Source organism: Rattus norvegicus, chromosome 4 (genome assembly GCF_036323735.1).
Source record: "Rattus norvegicus strain BN/NHsdMcwi chromosome 4, GRCr8, whole genome shotgun sequence".
NCBI lineage: Eukaryota > Metazoa > Chordata > Mammalia > Rodentia > Muridae > Rattus > Rattus norvegicus.
Window position 1 is genome coordinate 29,217,020 of NC_086022.1, and position 25,427 is coordinate 29,242,446.

The following is a 25,427-nucleotide window of genomic DNA, read 5'->3' on the forward strand; positions in this document are numbered from 1 at the left end:
TCTGTCTTTCCTGGGAAACGTTCACAGAATTCTCAGCAGGTTATGTCCCAGTTGGTGGAAGGAAATCGTTCTTTCTTCTCCACAATTTCCATGATTCACTGACTAAATGTTTACTTTGTAAAATAAAAGTACTTTTAAACCCAGCATTGTTACAGCTCCAGTTTCCCCTTGACTCATATCCATTTGTATGGAATGAAGAAGGCTATAATTTTTAAGATATTTATTTGAATGCTGAGATAAAGAATAGGAAGAGACAAAAACTTAAAACAAAACAGAGTGAACCAAAAAAAAAAAAAAAAAAAAATGGCGGAACTCCATACCCGGAATACAAACTAACTTTTAAATATAATCTATAAAGGAAGTATTTTAGATTCCTTTTCTGTCGCTACTTGGGGAGAGAAAACAGTTTATTTGACTTGCACTTCTCAGGTCACAGTCCATTCTTGAAGGAAGTCAGAACAGGAACGCTCTCCCTGCCCAGGAAGCAGAGGAGAAAGCATGGAGAATGCTGCTTGCTGACTTGCTCCCTGGTTCACACCTTGACTGGCTTCCTTAAAGAGTCTAGACCTTCCTGTGTGAGGATGGTGCCCGTCACACTGGGTTGGACCCTCCCGCGTCAATCAAGACCACCCCTCACGGACATGGTCACGGGCCATTCTGATCTACACAAATCCTCAGTTGGGACTCTCACTGAGATTGTGTCAAATGAACAGCTGAAGTCAAACCAGGACGGAAAGTAGCTGGTTGGCAGCCTCTGAAACTTAAGAAACTGTCCAGTGGACTGCCAATTTCTTGCATTTGTTCGATAGCCATGTATATAAAAGACAGATGCTGATATGCATTAATAACCAAGCCTGAGATAGGTTCTAAAAGCATTGGAAATATATTAGCTCATAAAATCAAGTTATGCTGCTCTTACTTGGGAGCTTACTGAGAAATAAGTCTCAATAAGGTTATAACCCACGTAAAGATAATAGAAAGCATCTTGAGGAATTCGCAGAAAAGAGGAAGCCGTATTTCTCTGCTAATGGGGGAAAACGCATTACGTGAAGCCTTTCTAGAAAGAGACATGTTGAGTGCACCGTGAACTTGAGGACGATACGTCAAGGAAAAGTAAGTCTCTGTGTACATTGATTTAAAGTTATAGCGCCTTGCCCTCCTTTGGTTCCATATGGCATTTGTTTCGGCAACTCAGAACTCTAAAGTGGACTCATATCCTACAGACAAAAATCTATCTCTGTTCCAACTGCAAGTCTACGATTCACAGGGATCAGTGGGAATAGTAGTTAACAGATGCTAGACCCCAAGTCACAAGTCTACACCTAGAGCTGTCATTTGCTCCAGAGACTATTTCTCTGCTATAACAGAGCTAAACTAGATAATCTCTAAGACAGCTAGAAATTCTATGTCTGTGTGGCTGGTTGCAAACAAGGAGCAAACAGCCTTTCCTAGATGGTTTCGGTTAAAAGAGACCCCTCTTCTGCCTTACATTCTCTTGGTACACAAGGGTCTTACCCACAACCTGCACTTCTGCCAATTTCTTCACTATGCCATACTATCCACCATGTTTCAACAATCATAATGAAGGTACAGTGGATGTTTTCTGTGTCCAACACTACACAAAAATTGAGTTTACCGAATCCTGACAATTGTTGTAGGATATGCATGAAAGCGCTTTCTCATTTTACATCCTGTGAGCACGCAACACAGAAAGATAGTTTTTTCATCCCGTCTGTGACTTCAATACTCCAGTGTATAAACAGAACAATCATTAAACTCCTTTCCTGAAGTCCATGGCCATGGTGACAAGGATAAAAAAATCACAGGAGTAAACATCCCAGAGTACACTGCTGCCGTTCATGGTTCTTGAACCCATCCAGTCTCTCAGGGAATGCTTCCTTCCGCCTTGCCTTCCTACAACCTACGTGGATCACAGGGTGTTTTACTGGTAACTAATGTCATTGCACAATATGTTTATCCGAACCAGAGACGAGATTTCTGCACTCACAAACACTGATCATTAGAAGGCCATATACCGTCACCACGTTTTGATCACAGAGATTTAATCCCCATGTATGTGCAGGTACTTGTGAAGGCTAAAAGAGGAGACCAGAACTTTGGTGTTTGTGAGCCACCTAGTGTAGGTGCTAGGAACTGAAGCCAGGTTCTCTGGGAGAGAAATGGTGTTTTGTTTGTTGTTGTTGTTGTTGTTGTTGTTGTTGTTGTTGTTGTTTTTAATTGCATAGTTTATTTACATTTCAAACGTTATCCCCTTTCCAGGTTCCCCTCTGCAAAGCCCCCACCCTTGGCTTCTATGAGGGTGCTCCCCTACCCACCCACTCCTGCCTCCCCACCCTGGCATTCCCATACACTGGGACATCCAACCTTCCTAGGACCAAGGGCCTCTCCTCCCACTGATGTCCAACAAGACCATCCTAATAGTGTTCTTAATCACTCAGCTATCTCTCCAGCCCTTAATTGTGTTTAAAAGCAATAAAGGGCTAGAAAGACGGCTCAGTAGTTAAGAGCACTGCATGATCTGTTGTATTCTGAGGGTACCAGGCGTACAAATGGTACACAGATGCACATGCAGAGGACAAAACTATGATAAAGCAAAACTGAAAATATTTTTTGAAAAAATAAATAACTAGAAGCAGTATAGCTACTGTGAAAGTTACAAGAACTGTAACAAGTGTGATGTTTGGCAGGATCTGTAGAAATGTTTAGCGTCCTGAAGCAGCTATTTACTCTCTGCAATTCTCAATTTGCTCATTATTAAGATGATGAAAGTAATTAAGTAATTCAAGATTCATTTGCCTTTTTCAATGAAGATTAAATAAAACGATCTATTTGAAATGGTGAGACGTTAAATAAATATAAGCTACAGTTATGGATATATAAAAACCAAAGATTATATATATATATATATATATGTAGGGGGGGGGAGAGGAAGAGAGAGATACATAGAAGGTATCCTAAATATGGAAAGCTTAATGCTTATTCTAAACACGGCATATCATTAAATACCCACAATATCAACCAGACCACAACAAAGGTCAAACTTCGGTTTTTACAGTAAATTCGAGAACATTTATTAAAACAGTGTAAGCAGAAAACACAGCCACACCAGAGACCAGACATGGTTAATTTTTCACTACAAAAGCCTCTGGAGCCACCTTGTGGTCACACAGCGCAACAGCCGACGGCCGAATCAGGTTCAACCAAAGAGCAGAAGTGGTTTCCATGACTAGTGACTGGGAAAAGACACTACCCTCTCTCAGATGGAAACAGAGCACAGAGTTTGCTGTTTCGCACAAACACGTCTCTGTGCCACTTTTATTGAGTTACACAAACTAACCTGTCTTCCTGTACACGCAGCTCTACTGGGTTCTTCAGGGTCAGAGACCTGCAAGAGATATCCGCGGGGGCAGTACATAGAAACGGTGGCTTTTGAGACACTAACAGGAATTTTTTTTAAGTGAATTGAGGAGAGATCTGTAGCAAAGGCTGCATACAGAAACTCAACACAATAAAAATTTTGGGAACCCCAGCCACAGTAAATCATGATCTTTCTGACGGTCTCGAGATATGAAAAGGGCCAGCCCTGAAAATGCTTACCCACGTGAAATCCTCCGGAAGTGTGAAAGGCCACAGCCAGTGCTTGGCCCACACACACACAGTAGATCTGGGGGAAGACCCGTACAGTATTTAGAATACTAACATCTCAGCGCAAATACTACGTTTGTTCTCCTGATTTGGTAAGGAGAGAAAAGTTCGCTCGTGGGAGGTTCAGCATATCTCCTCTCCGTTGTTATCTCTAAACCAGATAAATTCCAAGTTATCAAACTATCTCTTCTCTGAATCTTGGTCCCCTCCATCCTTTTCCTATTGCCTAATGCTTGTCATTATTTCTGGTGAGTTCAATCGATTATAATCCCTGCCTCTTCATTTCATTCGCATAACTGGTATGTAGTCATTAAAGGCAGGAGGCAAATCTTTAGTTTTGGGTAATTTCAGAGTTTACACTTCCCAGGCAAACAGCCTCGGCCTCCTGAGTTCTGAACTCAGTCGTCGATGTCCATCTCAGTTTAAATTTCTCTTCTTTCTTCTAATCCCTGAGATACAGGTGTCCTGGCTTCTGCTCAAAGATCACCGTTGTGCTGTGCAAGGCTTTATCTCGCATATATTCACATTTCTTCACTGTCCACCTTAGTTTTTCTATTTTGCTGCCATCTTGAATGCCTATCTCATTGTGTCCCTATCCTTCAGTCTGTTAGTTCGTTGGTGCCCCAACTATCTCCTTTCTCTTTCCCTACCCTTTCTTATTTACTGGAAGACCAAGGTGACTGCTCTGTCTGTCTTTCCCCAGTTCTTCCTCAGTGCACAGCATCAGTTGTGCTTTCTATCAAGGTAAGGTAAGGTAAGGAAAGATGAAGAAGCAGATTTGCCTCCATTTCCTCTTCTCTTTAACAAAAGTCTGTCCTGTGTTTGACCATAGCCCCTAGTCACGTGTTCATTCCCCATATATTTGTAAATACATACATACAGATGATCATTGGTGACTATCTCTAAAGGAGGCAGTGGGGTTTGTCCTCAGTATGCTCAGCATAAACCCACATTTCAAATGGCTTTCAAAGCAGTATAATGAAGCTGATGGAAAATTCAAACTTGTTTCCAGTTTCCACTTGTGCCCAGAGCTGACTCAGTTCCATGGCTCTCTGTACCAAGATCCCTTGGGGAAGAGAGCTGGACTCTCAGAAGTGCAGACAATCTTGAGAGTTCGGTGGAGCAAGCACTTCTGCTCATGCTCATGGCCCAAGAGAACCTGCCTGGAACCCTCTGGACACAGAAACCTAGGAGCAGTCAGGGAAAGGATCCTTCCAGTTTCCAGCTGCACCCAGAACTGACCAGGTTCAACAGCGCTCTCTACCCAAATCCCCTGAGAAGAAAGCTGAGCTCTCAGAAGTGCAGGCAATCCTGAGAGCACAGGGAAGACCACCACTTCTGCTCACGTTCCTGGCCCAAGCGGAACCCGCCTGGAACCCTTTGGACACAGGAACTGAGGAGCGCTCTGGGACAGGATCCTTCCAGTTCCATCTGCCCCTGGAGCTGACCCTGTGACATAACTCTCTGCACACAGATTCTGCTGGAAGAAAGTCTGTCTCCAGGAGTGCTGATAAACAGGCATACAGGACGGCCAAGCCACTGTCAGAGACAGCAAAACAAGCTAATACCAGAGACAGCCGATGGCAAGAAGCAAGCACAGAAACCTAAGCAACAGAAACCAAGACTACATGGCATCATCAGAGCCCAGTTCTCCCATCAAAGCAAATACTGGATAGCCCAACACATGAATCACATCTCATGATGATGATAGAGGACATAAATAACTCCCTTAAAGAAATACAAGACAACACAGGTAAACACGTAAAAGCATTTAAAGAGGAAACACAAAAATCTCTAAAATTTTTTTCAGGAAAACACAACCAAACAGGTGAAATAATTGAACAAATCCATCCAGGAACTAAAAATAGTAATAGAAAAAATAAAGAAATCACAAAGGGAGACAGTCGTGGGGAAAGAAAACCTATGAAAGAGATCAGGGGTCATAGACGCAAGCATCATCAACAGAATACAAGAGATAGAAGAGAGAATATCTATCATAGGCCCAAGATACCATAAAAACATTCACACAACCATCAAAGAAATGCAAAATGCAAAAAAATTAACCTAAAACATCCAGGAAATCCAGGACACAATCAGAAGATCAAACCTAAGGATAATAGGTATAGAAGAGAGTGAAGACTCCCAACTCAAAGGGCCAGGGAATAGCTTCAACAAAATCATAGAAGAAAACTTCCCTAACCTAAAGAAAGAGATGCCCATAAACATACAAGAAGCCTACAGAACTCCAAATAGATTGGACCAGAAAAGAACTTCCACCTGTCACATACTAGTCAAAACACCAAATGCACAAATCAAAGAAAGAATATTAAAAGCAGTAAGGGAAAAATGTCAAATAACATATAAAGGCAGACATATCAGAATTACACCAAACTTCATACCAGAAGATCCAGGGCTGATGTTATACAGACCCGAAGAGAACACAAATGCCAACCTAGGCTATTATATCCAGCAAAACTCTCAATTACCATAGATGGAGAAAAAAAAGATATTCCACAGAAAAGCCAAATTTACACAATATCTTTCTACAAATTCAGTCCTACAAAGGATAGTAGATGGAAAACTGAAATACAAGGAGGGAAACTACACACTAGAAAGAGCAAGAAAGTAATCTTCTTGCAACAAACCCAAAAGAAGAGACCCAAACGAACATAATTCCACATTAACCACAAAAATAACAGGAACGTGCAATCACTATTCCTTAATATCTCTTAATATCAATGGACTCAATGCCCCAGTAAAAAGACATAGACTAAGAGACTGGACACATAAAAGGCACTCGGCATTTTGCTGCATAAAGGAAACACACCTCAGTGACAAAGACACGCACTACCTCAGAGTGAAAGGCTGGAAAACAATTTCCCAAGCACATGGTCCCAAGAAACAAGCTGGAGTAGACATTCTAATATCAAATAAAATCTACTTTCAACCAAAAGTTATCAAAAGATATGGAAAGACATTTCATATTCAGCAAAGGAAAAATCCACCAAGATGAACTCTCAATCATGAATATCTATGCTCCAAATACAAGGGCACCCACATTCATAAAAGAAACCTTACTAAAGCTCAAAGCACACATTGCACTTCACACAATAATAACACCCCACTCTCTACAATGGACAGATTATGGAAACAGAAACTAAACAGAGGCACAAAGAAACTCATAGAAGTTATGAAACAAATATATTTATAATATATCTATAGAACCTTTCATCCTAAAACAAAAGAATATACCTTCTTCTCAGCACTTCATGGTACCTTCTCCAAAATTGACATTATGTGGCCAAAAAACAAGCCACAACAAATACAAAAAAGATGGAAATAATCCCATGCATCCTATCAGATCACCGTGGACTAAAGCCGGTCATCAATAACAAAAATGACCGAAAGCACACAGACCCATGAAAGCTGAACAGTGCTCTACTCAGTGATAACTTAGTCAATAAAAAAATAAAGAAAGATAATAAATAACTTTTAAAATTTAATGAAAATGAAGGCACAATATACCCAAACTTATGAGACACAATGAACGCAGTGCTAAGAAGAAAGCTCATAGCTCTGAGTGCCTCCAAAAGGAAACAGGAGAGAGCATACTAGAAGCATGACAACACACCTAAAACCTCTAGAGCAAAAAGACACAAATACATCCAAGAGGAGTAGACAGCAGGAAATAATCAAACTTACGGCTGAAATCAACCAAGTAGAAACAAAAAGAACTATGCAAAGAACCAACAAAATCAGAAGCAGGTTATTTGAAAAATCAGCGAGATAGATAATCCCTTAGCCAGACTAACCAGATGGCACAGAGAGAGAGAGAGAGAGAGAGAGAGAGAGAGAGAGAGAGAGAGAGAGAGAGTATCCAAATTAACAAAATCAGAAATAAAAAGAAAGACATAACAACAGACTCTAAGGAAATTCAAAAAATAATCAGATGCAACTACAAAAGCCTATATTCAACAAAATTGGAAAATCGGGATGGAATGGACAATTTTCTAGACAGGTACCAGGTACCAAAGTCAAATCAGGATCAGATATACCATCTAAACAGCACCATAACTTCTAAAGAAATAGAAGCAGTCATTAAAAGTCTCCCAACCAAAAACAGCCCAGGACCAGATGGGTTTAGTGGAGAATTCTATCAGATCTACATAAAAGACCTAATACCAATACTATCCAAACTATTCCACAAAACTGAAACAGAAAGAACACAACCCAATTCCTTCTATGAAGCTACAATTACGCTTATACCTAAACCACACAAAGACCCAACAGAGGAAGAGAACAGACCAATTTCCCTTATGAATATAGGCCTAAAAATACTCAATAAAATTCTCCCAAACCAAACACAAGTACACAACAAAACAATCATCCATCATGATCAAGTAGGCTTCATCCCAGGGGTGTAGAGATGGTTCAATATACAGAAAACCATCAATGTAATCCACTATATAAACAAACTCAAAGAAAAAATCCACATGATCATCTCATTGGATGCCAAGATAGCATTTGACACAATTCAACACACCTTTTTATTAAAAGTCTTGGTATGATCAGGAATTCAAGGCCCATACCTAAACATAATAAAAGCAATATACATCAAACCAGTAGTCAACATCAAACTAAAAGGAGTGAAACTTGAAGCAATCCCACGAAAATCAGGGATTAGACAAGGTTGTCCACTCTCTCCCTACTTATTCAATGTGCTACTAGAAGTCCTAGCCAGAACAATCAGACAACAAAAGGAGGCCAAATAGATACAAATTGGAAAGGAAGAAGTCAAAATATCACTATTTGCAGACAATATGATAGCATACTTACGTGACCCCAAAAGTTCCACCAGAGAACTATTAAGCCTAATAAACACCTTCTGCAAAGTGGCTGGATATAAAATTAACTCAGACAAACCAGTAGACTTCCTCTACTCAAAGGATAAACAGGCTGAGAGAAAAATTAGGGAAATGACACCCTTCACAACAGTCACAAATAATATAAAATACCTCAGTGTGACTCTAACCAAGTGAGTGAAAAATATGTATGACAAGAACTTCAAATCTCTAAAGAAAGGAATTGAATATCTCAGAAGATGGAAAGATCTCCCATCCTCATGGATTGGCAAGATTAATATTGTAAAAATGGCCATCTTGCCAAAAGCAATCTATAGATGCAATGCAATCCCCATCAAAATTTCAACTCGATTCTTTGTAGAGTTAGACAGAACAATTTACAAATTCATTTGGAATAACAGAAAAATACAGAATAGTGAAAATTATACTCAACAATAAAAGAACTTCTGGAGGAACCACCATCCCTGACCTCAAGCTGTATTACAGAGCAATAGTGATAAAAACTGTATGGTATTGGTACAGAGACAAGCAGATAGGTCAATAGAATAGAAGTAAAGACCCAGGAATGAACTCACACACCTATGGTCACTTGATCTTTGACAAATGAGCTAAAACCATCCAGAGGAAAAAAGATAGCATTTTCAATAGTTCTAGTTCAACTGGAGGTCAGCATGTAGAAGAGTACAAATCGATCCATTCTTATCACCAGGTACAAAACTCAAGTCCAAGTGGATCAAGGACCTCCACATAAAACCAGATACACTCAAACTAATAGAAGAAAAAGTAGTGAAGAGCCTCAAACACATGGGCACTGGGAAAAAATTTCTGAACAGAACACCAATGGCTTATGCTCTAAGATCAAGAATCAGCAAATGGGACCTCATAAAATTGCAAAGCTTCTGTAAGGTAAAGGACACTGTCATAAGGACAAACTAGCAACCAACAGATTGGGAAAAGATCTTTACCAATTCTACATCTGCTATACAATTTTATATCCAATATATAGAAAGAACTCAAGAAGTTAGACTCCAGAGAATCAAATAACCCTATTAAAAATGAGGTACAGAGCTAAACAAAGAATTCTCAACTGGGGAATATCGAATGGCTGAGAAGCACTAAAGAAATATTCAACATCCTTTGTCATCAGGGAAATGCAAATCAAAACAGCCCTGAGATTCCACCTCGCACCAGTCAGAATGGCTAAGTTTGAAAACCCAGGTGACAGAAGATGCTGGTGAGGATGTGGAGAAAGAGGAACACTCCTCCATTGTTGGTGGGATTGCAAGCTCATACATCTACTCTGGAAATCAGACTGGAGATCCTCAGAAAACTGGATATAGTACTAACCTGAGGACCCAGCTATATCATTCCTGGGCATATACCCGAAAGATGCTCCAACAAAGAACAAGGCCACATGCTCCACTATGTTCATAGCAGACTTATTTATAATAGCCAGAAACTGGAAAGAACCCAGATGCCCTTCAACAGAGGAATGGATACAGAAAATGTGGTATATTTGCACAATGGAGTACCACTCATCTTTTAAAAACAATGACTTTATGAAATTCATAGGCAAATGGATGGAACTGAAAAATATCATCCTGAGTGAGGTAACCCAACCACAAAAGAGCACACATGGCATGCACTCACTGAAAAATGAATATTAGCTCAAAAGTTCAAATTACCCAAGATACAATCCACAGACCACATGAAGCTTAAGAAGACGGACGACCAAAGTGCAGATGCTTCAGTCCTTCTTAGAAGGGGGAACAAAAACATTCACAGGCAGAGATATGGAGACAAGGTTTGGAGCAGAGACTGAAGGAATGGCCATTCAGAGACTACTCCACCTGGGGGATCAGCCCATATACAGCCAACAAACCCACACAATATTGCTAATGCCAAGAAGTACATGCTGACAGGAACCTGATATAGCTGTCTCCTGAGAGGCTCTGCCAGAGCATGACAAATACAGAGGCGAATGCTAGCAGCAAACCATTTAGCTGAGAATGGGGTCCTCATTGGAGGAGTTAGAGAAAGGATTGAATGAGCCAAAGGGGATTGCAACCCCATAAGAACAACAATGCCAACCAACCAGAGCTTCCAGGGACTAAACCACTACCCAAAGATTATACATGGACTGACCCATGGCTCCAGCTGCATATATAGCAGAGGATGGCCTTGTTTGAGCACCAAAGGGAGAAATGCAAAGTCCTGCCAAGGCTGGACCCTCCAGTGTAGGGGAATGTCAGAGCAGGGAGGCAAGAAGGAGTGGGTGGTTGGGTGAGAGATCAGTCTCATAGAAGAAGGGGGATGGGATAGGGGATTTATGGATGGGAAACCAAGAAAAGTGGTAACATTTAAAATGTAAATAAAAAATATCCAATAAAAAAAGCTCAAACTTGGAGTAAAGTTGAGCATAGCTGCCCTGCTGCCTGCTTCCTGTTTTCCTGTTTTGCTTTGATTACAGATGTTTGTCTTCCAAGATCAATGTCTTTGCGAGACTCTAAGTAGCCAGGTTGAATTCATGGGGTTTAACCCAGCACTGTATGTAGCACAGTATACTTTTATTATTTCTTCTTATATATTACATCCTGACCACAGTTCCCTCTACCTCCTCTCCTCCCAGTCCTTCCCCCTATCCCTGCTCCCCCCATCTATTCCTTCTTTATTTCCCTTCAGAAAAATCCAGGCCTCCCATGGATGTCAACCAAACATGGCCTATCAAGGTGCACCAAGACTAGGCACCTCCTTCATATCAAGGCTGCAACTACGGAACCCAGTAGGATGGAAAGAGTCACAAAGGAAGCAAAAGAGTCAGAGACAGCCTCCACTCCTGCCAGGATTTCATCAGGAGTTCCACAAGAAGTCCAAACTACACAACCATAACATATGAAATTGCATAGGTCAGACCCACGCGGGCACCCTGGTTGTCAGTCCAGTCCCTGTAAGCGTCTATGCGCTCACTCCAGTTGATTCTGTGGGTTTTCTCATAACATAGTGTTCTTAGTAAATACGTATTAGTAGACTGAAGGAATATGTGTAGGGGATCCGTGTGGTACTGCTATATACTCAAATGTTAAATACTGACCCCCAATATCTGGCTACTGTGTTCCCCAAATACTTGCTGTTGGAAATTCTCTGGGTTATTTCTGCTCCATCAGTCTGGCATCCTGGAGAGACATTTCACTCTGGCACCTGCTGCTGGTCCATCGACTCTAATGGATACCTCCTATTCTCTTTGTCTCTTCCTCTTCCTCTTCCTCCTCCTCTTTCCTTCTTCCTCCTCTTCTTCCTCCCTTCTTCCATCCCTCCCCCCCTCTCTCTATTCTCCTCTTCTCTCCTCTCTCCTCTGTCCTCTCTCCTTCTCCTTGTGGTCCCTACCTGTGACCCACCCAGCCTGGTAACTCAAACTCCTCCTCCCTCTATTCCCCCCAGTATTGGCCGTTGCCAGTTTTCTTTAACCAATAGCTTTTAATGGGGAAGCAAGGCTTACACAACAAAGTCTGTTATACTGAGGATCCTCTCATCTTGGAACAACCAGATCTTGGGGTACAGAACTTAGCAGTTGAATGCAAGTGGCACCAGACCAACCTGCAAATATGCATTAATAGCACTTAGGTGTTTTGTGTTTAAAAAAGAAAAGATGAGATGGGACTCCAAGGAGAAAAGCTGCTGAGATGAGGTTTGTGTTGCCGTGCAGAAGCTATCCTCTCTTAGGAATGCGATGATAGCCCTGAGCGAGCAGAGATGCATGGAAATGAACAGATGCTTCCTAAAGTAGAATGAAGGCCAAACATGACTATTGCCAGGACGTCCTGAGCAGTGAGAGAAAGCAGATTCCGAACGGTCTCCTTAACGCCTGCATGTTCTGGATCAGTGGTACAGCCGGAGGCCTTGGGCTCAAATCTCCAGGGAGAAAAAAAGAACAGGAAGAAAGGAAAGGAGGGAGGAGGGGAAGAAAGGAGGGGGAAAGGTGAAAGAAGAAAGGACGGGAGGGAGGAAGAGAGGTGTTAATACACCTTGGTTGGCTTTACAGTTATGACAAAGCCTTTAACTACTTCTCCGTGATTAAAAAAAAAAAATCAGATTGTGTCAGAGCCAGGAGGCCCGTGGTGGAGCTAAGCGGTACCCTGACTAGCTATTTTTAATTTTAATTCTTTAGCCACGATAATTTATATCTCAATGGGCTCCGTGTGATAATTCAGCACGTGATACAGAATGTGCCAATCACGTTCAGCCTCTTTTTCTGGGCCCTCCCACCATAGTCATTCTCAGTAGGGTCTTCTCTACTTTTTCTTTCACACCACGTTACTCCTTTTGCTTCTAAGATGGCAGTCCGACACTCTGTAAGAGTCCGGAAATTATTCTTCAAAAGCACATGGAGTCATCATATCAGGAAGCCCTTGACCTAGAACCACATTAAAAAACAATACCCAGGTTGGAGACCCAGCTCAGTCAGTAAAGGGCAGTTGTTTTAAGTCCACCTTGTGACTTATAGTTTCTGGAGTCTGAGTTGAATCTGCAGAACTCCGTGGTGGGAGGACGGTGGTCCCCGGCGTCAGAACTATGTGTTTATTTTGAAATCCTCCCAACCCTCGCTTCTTGTGACCACCACACCGAGCTATCATCTGACCTCCATGTGTATACAGTAACATTCATCCCCATACCTACCATAAATAAATAGATGTGTAAAGGGTATTTGAGTCCAGTTTGAGCATACAGCCTTATTTAGAGTGCCTAATTTATTTACCCTTCTGGTATATCAACTTTATTCTGAAGATTCTGACCAGCAAAGGAAACAAGCTGGGTGCTGGGACCCGAACCCTTTTCCCTGTGGTTGTGAGCCTTAGCCCACTATCCAGAAGTTTCTCTAACTCTCCTTCTAATGATTTTCCTACCTTCCTTAGAAATAAAAGCTGCAAGAGTCTATTCTACCACAAGGTGTCAGCGCAGGGTAATCTACTCTTCAAAGGCCTTTTACACTATCTGTTGGAAGTCAGTGACACAAACGGAGTGTTAAAACCGCCAGAACAGCGGAGTGCAGAACATCCCTTTAATCCCAGCACTCAGGAGGCAGACGCAGGCTGATTTCTGCAAGAAGGAAAGGAAGTTTGTGACCCAGGGTCACAATAAAAACAATACTCAGGGTGAAGACCCAGTTCTACCTTGGGAGTTACCTGCGGTTTCTGGTGTCAGTCGAATGTGAAGAACTTCGTGGTGGAAGGAGGGTGGTCCCTAAAGTTGGAGCTATGTGTTTATTTTAAAATCTCTCAACCCTCGCTTCTTGTGACCACCACACCGAGTTTTCATCTGACCTCCACGTGTGTATAATAATATCTATTCACATACCTAAATTATAATAAATAAATAAATAAATAAATAACGGGTACCAAGCCACCAAAGCTCATGGTGAGACCCTGTCTCAATAAGTAAATAAATAAATAAATAAATAAATAAATAAATAAATAAATGAAATAATAAAACAAAGCAGTGTTTGGCACCCTGTGAATAAAGGATAACATCGGAAAATGCTGTCGGGAGTTTGTTTTCCTTTACACTAGTTCTGGGAATGCGCTGCATGAAGTTCCTGAGACGCTGTAATTGAGATCTCAGTCAGTAATTACTGAGTTTGCCTCCATTTCGGAGGAGTAGATCCCTCCTACACACACACACACACACACACACACACACACACACACACTTTATCTTTCTGAATTTTTCAGATATTGGCGGTAACTTTTTGGCTCGTAATGCTTGACTGTTCCGGGAAGCTGTAGTTGATAGATGAGATCGGAAGATGAGGTGGGAAGGAGTAAATCTGGTGTAAAAGTCACTCACAAACTCAGATTCCTTCTTTGACTGTGCTAACAGCTAGTTCTCTGGAAAACTGCTATGTTGAAAGAGCGCTACACCGCGGAAAGCAGACGTCTTAGCTACAGAGCAGTTGCTCTCCAAGGGTGTGATCTAGGATCACTGCAGTATCACCTGGCAACAGGAGAAATGCACAACTGCAGATTTCTTCCAGACCTGGTCCGGAATGGAGGTCCCGGGAGTCAATCGGTTTCCAGTGAGCCCTCTGGGTGACTCCGGGTCCCTTTACACAGCGAAGGATTCGCCGCCAGCGATGCCCCTCCCACCGCCACCCCTCGCGACCGTAGGTGTGAGCAGGAGCCGGTCGCCGGCAGGGGGCGCTGTGCGCACCGCGGCCAAGGGGCGGGGTCTGCGGAGCGGCTGCGCTCCGCACCGAAAAATCAGACTCCGCGTGGGACTGGGAGTCCGGGCAGCGAGCCCCTCGCCGTCGGGTCCCACGAAGAAACTGGTGAGTCCGAGTCTCGTTCACAGGCCACTTGCTCCCCGCTTCCGCGGGCCCTAGGGAATCTGCTGCGGGCCGGGGAAAGGTGCGGCGGGTCTCAGGGGCGAGAGAGTGGGCGGCAGTGCTCCCGGCAGCGCAGCTCTAGGCGCCCCTTCCGCCCCTCCCGGGTCTCGCCGAGCCCCGCGGAGAGCAGGTCTCCGTACTCTTGGAGCTAGAGCTTAGGGTGCTGATCAACTTTGCAGTTAAGTTGGGTTCTGCCGGTAAGTTTGCCAACTTGGCAATTTCCGCAAGTTTGCCTCGCTGGGGATGAATGGCTGGTAACTCGTCCTGCTGTTTGGGCTTCTGGTTTCCTAGTTAGGGGGAAAAAAATTTTTTTTTCATTTTAAGTCCTTGGAACACCGGTCCTACTCTTTCAGGATCTGGGTGCGATTTGGGTTTTCTCCAAAATAGTCAAAGCTTTTAAATAAGGCACTCTGGTGAAAGCAACTGAAAGGCATCTGTAGTCTTAGAGCTTGAGTACACTTCAAATTTAGCTACACTGTCCCGTTGGGGTGGAACATCTCGATATTAAATCAAGGAAATGTATTTAATATTAACGTTAAGCACTTGGGGAAGTAATGCTTTAAGAAACAACACTGTGAAAAACACCTTCCCCTCTTCCAATAATTAACTGTGGCAAAGCAAAAATACATTTGAAAACCTCATTGCACTGCAACCCACAATGTATTCCAGTCATTGGGTTTCTTGGATTCTAAACTTCTGGCCCTAAACATGAGTCTGTTGGGCTGTGTCAATATTTAGCAGGAAAAGCAAGCCAGCCATCCTAATCCAGCAAAACAGAAATCGCTATTTAACGGGGAAGAAAGCTGGTGAGGGTTGGTTCAAATCCTGGACTTCTTGACACCTCTGCACTGTGCTGTTTCCTGCTGGGTTTGCCGAGCAACCTGATGAAGCCTTCTCTCCTATAGAAGTTCAATTATATGTTTGGTTAATGTCTGCTGGAAGAGGGCATGTTTTATTTAACTGATACTTTGTTTCCCTGATTTCTGGACACAGAGTCAACCATCACCCTTACTGACATGGGTTCTTTTCCTTAGAGAGACTCATCAGCATGGTACCATGCAAACAAATGGCTGGGCATCTCTTCTGGGCCACTCTGGCCTTCCACCCAGAATCTCTATGCAGTGGCTGTCTGTGAGCAAGTAAAGAGAGCTCTCATCCATTTTTCCTTTCCAGAGCCACCACCATCTGTCTGTAAACTATTTTCCTTTAAGATGCTTGGTATTACCGCACCGTTCCTGTTGGAGAGTTTGTCTGTCCTAAATTGAAAGGTTTTTGAGAACAGACATATCATTTAACTTCGTATTTCCTGTGTCAGCCATCATTGTTCAGTGTGGTTAATGAGTGAACAGTGAACAGCTATAGATTTACACTGTCTTTACCAGCTTGAACCACCAGACTTAAAATACACTCTAAGCTTAGTAGACTGTTTCTTACACTTTACTGCAATGCACGATACTCTATTCCTAGATGCTCCATACCAACGCGCTCACCTTATAATATTGGTTAAAGTCAGCAAATGGCGTGGAATGACGCATTCTGGAGACAGACTGTATGCCCCTCACAGGCAGGCTTGAAGTCTCGTTCTCTTTTTCCTCTTTATTGACTAGGTAGTCATTGGCTTCGTAAGAACTTGTTGAATGGCATAGACTTTACCCAGAATTCTTTCAAATGTCAACGGTGAACACACACCTCAAACCCAAACAAACAAACAAGCAGGCATAAAGGAGGAAGTTATTAACTATGTAGTTGAGAGAGAAGTGACCTGGACTGGGGCGCTTAAACTATTGCCAGCAGGATTTGTCACTGTCCTTCTTTACTTCTAGTTTAGCTTTTCTGCGTTTGCTTTCTTGAAGACATCTTCTGACTTACGCAAGGGGAGGGAGGTGGCATGGTAGCTTTATACTACTTTCCTGACTTAACTCATTCTCTTCCACTTGGAGACGATATCAGAAGAGGATCGTGTCTTGCCAACTAGATTTGGCTGCCATCCCTAAACTACTCAGCGTGATTGCAGGAATTAACTCCGGATGGCCAAGCCTGTGTCATCTCTCTGTTTCTACAACCAGAGGATGGCTGCTACAGGGGCCAATCAAAACAGTAAAGGCAGCTTTGTGTGTCTCGAGTTCCAAAACAACACTTAGAGCCAAATATATTTCGTGTGGTAGGCTTTTTAAAATATACATATGTAATGTACAGATATAATGGTTTATATAAGCACAATGAGATACCTCGCAGATAAGATGAAAGTTTCATGTGTACTTCACGTACATAGACTTCGCCTCAAGATGATTTCATATAACCCACTTACTGTCAGATGGGGTGGTGCGCGCTCATGACCCCAGCACTCAGGAGGCAGAGACAAGTACATCGCATGTTCCAAGTCAGCAAGGACTGTATACTGAGACCCTATGTAGAAGAATGTACAATTAGAATATACTTACTTTGCCTGAAATTTCCGTGCAAACCCTCACGTGAGGTCCACTTGTGCTCCCATGTCAAGACTCCAGTTTCGCACTTCTCGGAGCATTTCAACTTTGCGAGTTTTCACGTGAGGGATGTTCAACCTGTGGTCTCCTCCCGGATGTTCCAAGATAGGTAATCCTGTAACTCTCAGAGCGCCTTAGTAAGAAAAAAGAAAACACACACACACACTGCTGTTAGAAAAAGGCTGACCTTTAAAACTTGGAAATATTCTAAAAATTATAATCTACTCCTGAAAATAGTTTTCCACTTAATAAGGCATCACAGGTGGTCCAAAATCCCAAGTATTTGGAAAACGTTCCAGCAACCTCACTGTTGTGTGTTTAATTGGAGGTACAATCTCCTAGAAGTGAATTTAGAGCTTATTAAAAACAATGGAGAATATGACATCCTGTTTGTCCTGCAGGAAAGCCAAGACTAGATTAGGCTCTGTGAAGCTGTTAAGGAATAATTTTCTTTGTTTAGGGACACTTTTTGACAAGCTCCTTCTCCACAGGGTTGACTAAGAAAGTGGGCTTGTCAGTGACTGAACACAATCAATACCCCATTGGGAATAGATGAGCAGCCATTTTTACCTACAGGACTTGTCCAAAGGACACTCTGGCGTTGCAGCCTTATGTCCCTCGAAGCAAGTATTGGGATTCACCTTGATAATCATATCCCTTCTGTTTACTACCTTCAGGAAGGCTTCAATGTACAAACCAGTTCATTATTGTTTCATATTCCATCATTAACCCTGGAAGCCCGGGAAGCCTATCTTCCTGAAGTTCTCTATCGACTGCCTCAAGCCGTGCTGACGGCATCATTCCTCAAAACTGAAAAACACACTCCTAATTCCAATTACCTGTAAGGGAAGCAGGGCTTTGTCCAGCTGAGAACCTGGAGCAAAATCTTCCTGAAGAAAAGACTTACAGCTAATCCTTCAAGTTTCATATAAATAATAGGTTATCTGTTGAACTAACTTTTGACGTTAGTGTACTGGTTGAAGGCTTTCTGAATGGGTAGCGCATTCACTATTTGAATCTTAATTGTAGTTTCCTGCCCTAGTTCTGAGGTGAATAAATATAGTTCTTTATATTATTCCAGCAAACAAAAGTATTGTAGCTCAACAATGGAGACACATGCCTTTAATCCCAGCACTTGAGAGGCAGAGTCAAGCAGATCTCTGAGTTTGAAGCCAGGCTGGCCTACAGAGCAAGGTCCAGGACAGCCAGGAATACATAGAGAAGAGAAGCCCTGTCTCAAAAGAAAAAGCAAAACCAAAACAACAAGAATGAAATGATAACATCACAAGTCTAACAGACTTCATTTTTCTTTTCCTAGGTGGCTGAAGCCATATTCTGCAGCATTCATGGAGATCAGTAAAAATATTACGAACCCAGAAGAACTTTGGAAAATGAAGCCTAAGGGGAACCTGGAAGATGACAGTTACTCGGTAAAAATAATGACTATAATAGCTAATAATTAAAATCTATACATACTCCAAGTGTATTCTGAATCTACTAGTTTGAGAAAGGCACTCCATTTGAGTCCTCTGATCTCTGTGCTCAGTGCCTGTCACTGACACTGTAGAATATAAATCATGGAAACTTGACTGATTATCGGGGCTTAGCTGAATAACCTTCCATGTGTCCCTGAAAAGCTTGGGTCTTGCATTTCTGTATAGAGTGAAATAACAGGACCAGGCCATCTCCAGAGCCCTTTGAGTCCTTTCTAACACCTGTGCTTCTAAGATTAAGAGCAACAGTTACAATGGCCCATGTAATAATGGTTTTATAAGCATTTTCATAGACACTGTGGCTGCTTACTACAGAGTCCACCAAGCAAATGGTGACTCTCCGATTAACCAAATAAATTTTCTTCGTGCAAAGAATCACTTTTGGTCAATAGCAGGATTAAATATTTCTTGTGACATCATTTAAAAAGTGGCAGGGGTTTTTGGTTTCAAACACCCTTTCTAAAATATGTAAAATGCAGTTCTAAGAATCGCAAGCATATATCCCCATAAAACAAAATTATTTTCATCTTTCAGTTCAGCTCTCTTACATGCTAACTTTTAAGCTCATAACTTTTAGCCAGAAAACTGTTCTCAGCCCGTTCACTCAGGCTGTGTTAACATGCAGAGCTGTTTCCTTTCTGGGAGGCGTAATTAGGAAGACATTGGCTAGAAGAATGATTGATGTCAGATGGCAAGAGAGGTCATTCTTAAACACTGGTAATTGTGGGGTACTGTGTGAATTAGCGCTGTGTGAGATAAGCAGGAACAGCAGACAAGCAGTGGAAGCTTCTCCTCCAGCTCCCTTGGAGCTGTGAAAGCAAAGACTAGATAAGAAGCAAGCAGTTCAGAAAGGAACACGGCAGGAAACACTCTACGGTCTTCATTTGAATTTTTAAAAAATTTCATTTCTGCTTATCCCTGGTGGAAACAACAAATCATTCAACACACTTTCTTTGGAATTACTGACTAGCACAAAATATGGTGGACAGAGAAAGTATTAACTTGTCGGGGACAAGATTGTGTCTACGGGAGTTCTCTAGTTAAGTAGCTTTTCCTAAACTTTCTGATCATTAATTCATGTGCTTTAGAAATATAGAATTAAAGAGCAAGACTACACAATGAAATTCATATTTTCCCTACTCAGAATCCCCCTGTTGTCCCTGCCGTTCTCGTTAAAACCACAAACACATAATGAAATGCACATTTTTCTCTACTAGGATTGACTCTGTTATTTCAGGTCCTTTGCATTTGAATTAATATATTCACTGTTACTGCTCTACGTAAGTGCCCAGGAACCAGTAGAAATATTACAGAACACCTATTATGATATGCATATTTGCTGTGTTCGCCAAAGAGTACTGGACTTTCACAAACGTTTTTCTGTTTTTAGTTTTGGCTCCTTAAGATTATTCTTCGTGGTGGAGCTGGTCCACACCTTTAATTCAAGCACTTGGGAGGCAGACACACGTAGCTCTCCATGAGTTCAAGGCCAGAGTGAGTTCCAGGATGGCCAGGGCTACACTGAGAAAACAGAAAGCAAAACAAGAAACAAAACAAACAAAAAGATTATCCCATTACTTCAAGTCTGTGTGTCGGCGTGTGTCTCTTTTTGTTTTAAAGAGAAACGGAACCCAGTTTGGTAGCCTATGCAGGTAATCCCAGCACTGGCCCAGAAGCTGGAGGATAGGGAGTTGAAAGCCTGCCTGGGCTACAGAGCCTGTCTCAAACACAAAGAGGGAAATAAATAGGCAAGTGGAAAACACCAGTATATCAGGGTGCATCCTTGGTTGGCCTTACATAGACTATACTGTCTTTAGCTGCCTGGTATCCACGAGCGACTTTCTGAATGCTTGGGTCACCAAGAAGCACAACGGTGGAGCAGGGAGTTATTAGATTAAAAGAAATCCCACTGCTTTGTCCAGTGTTAAGATTCTCTCTCTCTCTCTCTCTCTCTCTCTCTCTCTCTCTCTCTCTCTCTCTCTCTCTCTCTCTCTCTCTCTCTCTCTCTCTCCCTCTCTCTCATAGACTAAGGACACCGGAGAGACAAGCATGCTGAAAAGACCGGTGCTCTCGCCTTTGCCGCACACGGTCCACGTCGACGCCTTCGACTGCCCCACGGAGCTCCAGCACACGCAGGAACTCTTTCCAAACTGGCAATTGCCAATTAAAGTTGCCGCCGTCCTATCGTCTCTCACCTTCCTGTACACTCTTCTGAGGGAAATCATTTACCCATTAGTCGCTTCCCGCGAACAGTATTTTTATAAGATCCCGATCCTGGTCGTTAACAAAGTCTTGCCAATGGTCTCCATTACCCTCTTGGCATTGGTTTATCTGCCAGGAGAGATAGCGGCAGTTGTGCAGCTTCGCAATGGGACCAAGTACAAGAAGTTCCCACCCTGGTTAGACAGATGGATGCTGGCGAGGAAACAATTTGGGCTCCTCAGCTTCTTCTTTGCAGTTCTGCACGCCATTTACAGTCTCTCGTACCCAATGAGACGGTCCTACAGATACAAGCTGCTCAACTGGGCTTACAAACAGGTAGGGAGGTGACGCCCCGAAGACGAACAAACTAAAACGTCGAAATTGCCTAACGAATTAATCCCGTCTTCTTGCAGTCACAGCAGCACCGACGCCATGAGAAATTATTCTGCATTTTTAATAGCCGCTATGATAATTTTATCAGCACCTGTCGCCTTACATTGAAGAATGTTTTTAAACTGAAAATAAACAATGCCTTTAGCATGAAGACAATGCCTTTTTGCATGGGCAGGGTCATAGTTCAATCATAGCATCCCGACAGTGTGGCTTTGTGAGGGCTGATCGAGTCTCTCTACTTATTTACCAGAGTTCCCATGCATTTTACGTTTCTGTCTGAGTAAGCCATCAAGCAAGTGCACATATTAGTAACTGTGGTCTGCATTCCTCTTTTTCTTAGGTTCAACAAAGCAAAGAAGATGCCTGGGTTGAGCATGATGTCTGGAGAATGGAGATTTATGTGTCCCTGGGGATTGTGGGACTGGCCATCTTGGCTCTCTTGGCTGTGACATCTATCCCATCTGTGAGCGACTCTTTAACCTGGAGAGAATTTCACTATATTCAGGTAAGTGATACATAGAAATAATCCTAGTCTGCCTATAACATTAAATATATTTTCTGTCCCATAAAAATAATGTTTTCCAGTAGGACAGATCTCATACTGTTCCATTCAGTAATGAGTTTTGCAATGCTTTTACTAGTTCTGGAACACGACTGGTAGGCATAAGTGAAAGACATTATTAAAACAAAAATGTTGTTCCTCACATTTAAAATTTTGTAGACAATTTGCTGCTCCCATCAATAACTATAAATATATTTAGGATTATGGTTTATAGTTCCACACGCACACAAATCAAAGCATTAGCTTGCCTGTCCCTTGACTTTAGTTGTGCCTTTGAACTTGCACAGTTTTCTATTCTCTAGGGAAAAAATGAATTTTTCCCTAAAATTCAAAATTTTTATTATCTATAGGTGCCTAATTTTTTTTTGACAGAGTCTTAAACTTCTACCCCAGGCTACCCTGGAATTTATTATGTAGCCTAGGTGAGTCTGGTATGTGAGACAGTCTTCCTTCTATGTCAGCCTCCCAAGTACTACAATTACAGACAAGAGCGAACATACCTGTCTCTTTTATCTAATTTTTCAAGATGGTATTTCTAAGTTATGCTTAAATTACGTTGATCACTTGAAGTTTCAAAATAGCTCTGGGTTCAGAATCCTGCCACAAGCTTACATATCTTCTAGGTAAGAGCACACATTTAAAAAATGTACCAGAAAGGGCCCATGGAACAACAGCCAAGGAGCTCAACTTCATTCAGTCATAAGTATCTGCCAAAACGTATTAGAATCATGCTCTTAACTTTTATGGGTGAGTAGATGTGGAGATTTCCACACTGTGAGGCATTCCTCTGCTGTCTTTTCCACAATTCCATAGGTTCCTCTGAGAGATAGCTGAATAGCTGAGCATTCTAACAAGGCTGAGAAGCCCCATTGCCTTAGACCTTTTCATGTTCAGCTGGTAGCCATTGGAGTCCTCTTTCCCTCCTGAAATTCTTGTTCACGTTGCTTTTCTGTTGGGCTCTGACAAGCCTACCCTGCCATTACGTACAACGCGTGACTGTAAGTACATAATACCCAGTTAGGAAATTAACCTTCAAACAATCGAGGGCATTTCTAGAAACTTCATCCAGAGATGAGGCTTGGTCACAGTTTTTTACCTCCACAGTTCTAGCCACCTAGTTGAGGCGTAAGAGGACAGCTGAATAATTGAGTTATATTTATTTTGTCAGACTCATGACCATTTCCCAACAGAGTAAATCCAAGTCAGAAGGCATCTAGAAGAATCTTGTCAGAATGCCTTAAACTTATGCTGGTGAACAGCTCTCTGAACCACTTTCTCTGTTTAATGTCAACATGTTTCAAGTTGAAATAGTTCTTCATGTCTAGATTTGGTTTGTGCAGACATTGAAATGATTCCCAATGTTTTCCCATTGTATCAGAATCATGATTTTTTTTTAAAACATAGATCTCTATGAGTTCGAGGCCAGCTGAATCTACATTGTGAGTTCCAGGCTAGTGGGGACTACATAGGGAGGACTCTGCCTCAGATATGAGAAAAGGGAAGCCCTCATTCTCTGTTAGTGGGATGACAAGCTGGTAATGGTACTACTCTGGATATCAGTGTGGAGGAGTCTCAAAAAGCTAAAAATCATCTAGCATTTGTCTCAGCTACACCACTCCTTGACATATGCAAAAAGGACTCAACCCTCTACTCCACAGATCCATGCCCAGTCGTTTTCTAGAATCCGTTTAAGGTACTCCTGCCCGTCGTCTCTGCCAGCCCCCAGACACAGGAAGGAAGATATTTACCAACAGGCATTTCCTGGCACCACTAAACAACTATTTTAACTGGCCTCAGGTTTTCCTACTTTTTCTAGTATCCCCTAAAACTTAACAGTGGTGATATCAGTAGACTTCCTCATATATTGGTGGATCAGTGATTTTTGTATGGTGTTTTTTTCCAGCCTAGAACATCAGGCAAGACTTTAGACTTAATAACTGAAGAAAATGGTAGACTTAGTGAGAGTGACAAGGAGACTTCATTCTGTGTGAAGGGAGAAACCCACACCAGCTTCTTTCGTCTCCCGTACTAAAACCTTATGCTTAAAGAATTTTAAAAATTGGGGGGTTGGGGATTTAGCTCAGTGGTAGAGCGCTTGCCTAGGAAGCGCAAGGCCCTGGGTTCGATCCCCAGCTCCGAAAAAAAGAACCAAAAAAAAAATTGAGTAATGAAAACTCTCTCTTTCTCTCTCTCTCTCTCTCTCTCTCTCTCTCTCTCTCTCTCTCTCTGTGCATAGATATACACATATTTTCATATTCATTTACAAAATTAAATTAACATCAGTTGATAAACGTCCCTGAGATCAGACTGATATTTTTTACAGTATTCTTTAATCAATTCAGCGATGTTCATTGAGCACCAAACATGTCCAAATCATTATGTTGCTTTTGCAAGGACCCTGCAATAGAACAGTGTCTATTTTAGACATCGCCTGATAACAAAGTTAAAATAAAATCACTAAGATAACGTATCACGATGCAAATACTGTGGTGAGACTGGGGAGGTCGATCAAAGGCGGACTGCTTAGCTAGCGAGCATGCACATGGCCCCGGTTTTGATCCCCATCGCTGCCAATAAAATAAAAAGGTCTTAAGAAAGATGGTGTCTTCAACAGAACGGTACAGAAAGCATCGATGGGGCACATGACCCCTTGAGACTAAGAGGAAGGCAATGACTTTTCCACTCAGCTTAGAAACAAGAGCAGTTGCCTGAAGGTAATGTGGCAAGGAGAGCCTGTCAAAGGAACAGCAAGGCGTGAATGGACATTTATCAGACAACATGTCCGTGAAAATAATTGTAGGTAAACGAAAGGCTCTCCAAGCCACAGAACAATCCCAATGGGGTGGTGTGGAATCGACTGTTATTGAACCAACCCTTACTTAGGGTCACGTTGTTTTCTTTTGCAGAGCAAACTGGGAATTGTCTCTCTTCTTCTGGGCACGGTACACGCTTCGATTTTTGCCTGGAATAAATGGGTAGATATCAGTCAGTTTGTCTGGTACATGCCTCCGACTTTCATGATAGCTGTTTTCCTTCCAACTGTTGTTCTGATCTGTAAAATTGTACTTTGCCTGCCCTGCCTGAGGAAGAAGATACTGAAGATTAGATGTGGTTGGGAAGATGTCCGCAAAGTTAACAGGACTGAGATGGCCTGCAGGTTGTAGAACTACTGTTTGCACATAATTGCTTAATACCGATGTCTTATAAACATTTCAAACCTGTGTCTGTTAATAAAATGAATACTTCTGGATCATTTTTAGTTTGTACCACAACTATTTTTATTTATTTGGTATATAGGTGTGCGAATCCACAAGTGTTTCAGCATGTGTCCACAAGTGGATGTCAGCGAGACACACTGTGGGAGTCAGTTCTCTTCTAACACAT

The 25,427-nt window shown here is 42.1% G+C and overlaps 1 protein-coding gene across 1 annotated transcript; it reads left to right on the plus strand.

Annotated features, from left to right (window-relative positions):
• Positions 1 to 14,789: 14,789 nt before the first annotated feature.
• On the plus strand, positions 14,790 to 25,298 carry Steap1 (STEAP family member 1). Its single transcript, NM_001106629.1, has 5 exons — positions 14,790 to 14,850; positions 18,712 to 18,823; positions 20,912 to 21,424; positions 21,822 to 21,986; positions 24,950 to 25,298. Exons 2-5 carry the CDS (start codon positions 18,740 to 18,742, stop codon positions 25,205 to 25,207), a joined length of 1,020 nt encoding a protein of 339 aa, NP_001100099.1. The 5' UTR covers positions 14,790 to 14,850; positions 18,712 to 18,739; the 3' UTR covers positions 25,208 to 25,298.
• The last annotated feature ends 129 nt before the right edge of the window (positions 25,299 to 25,427 follow it).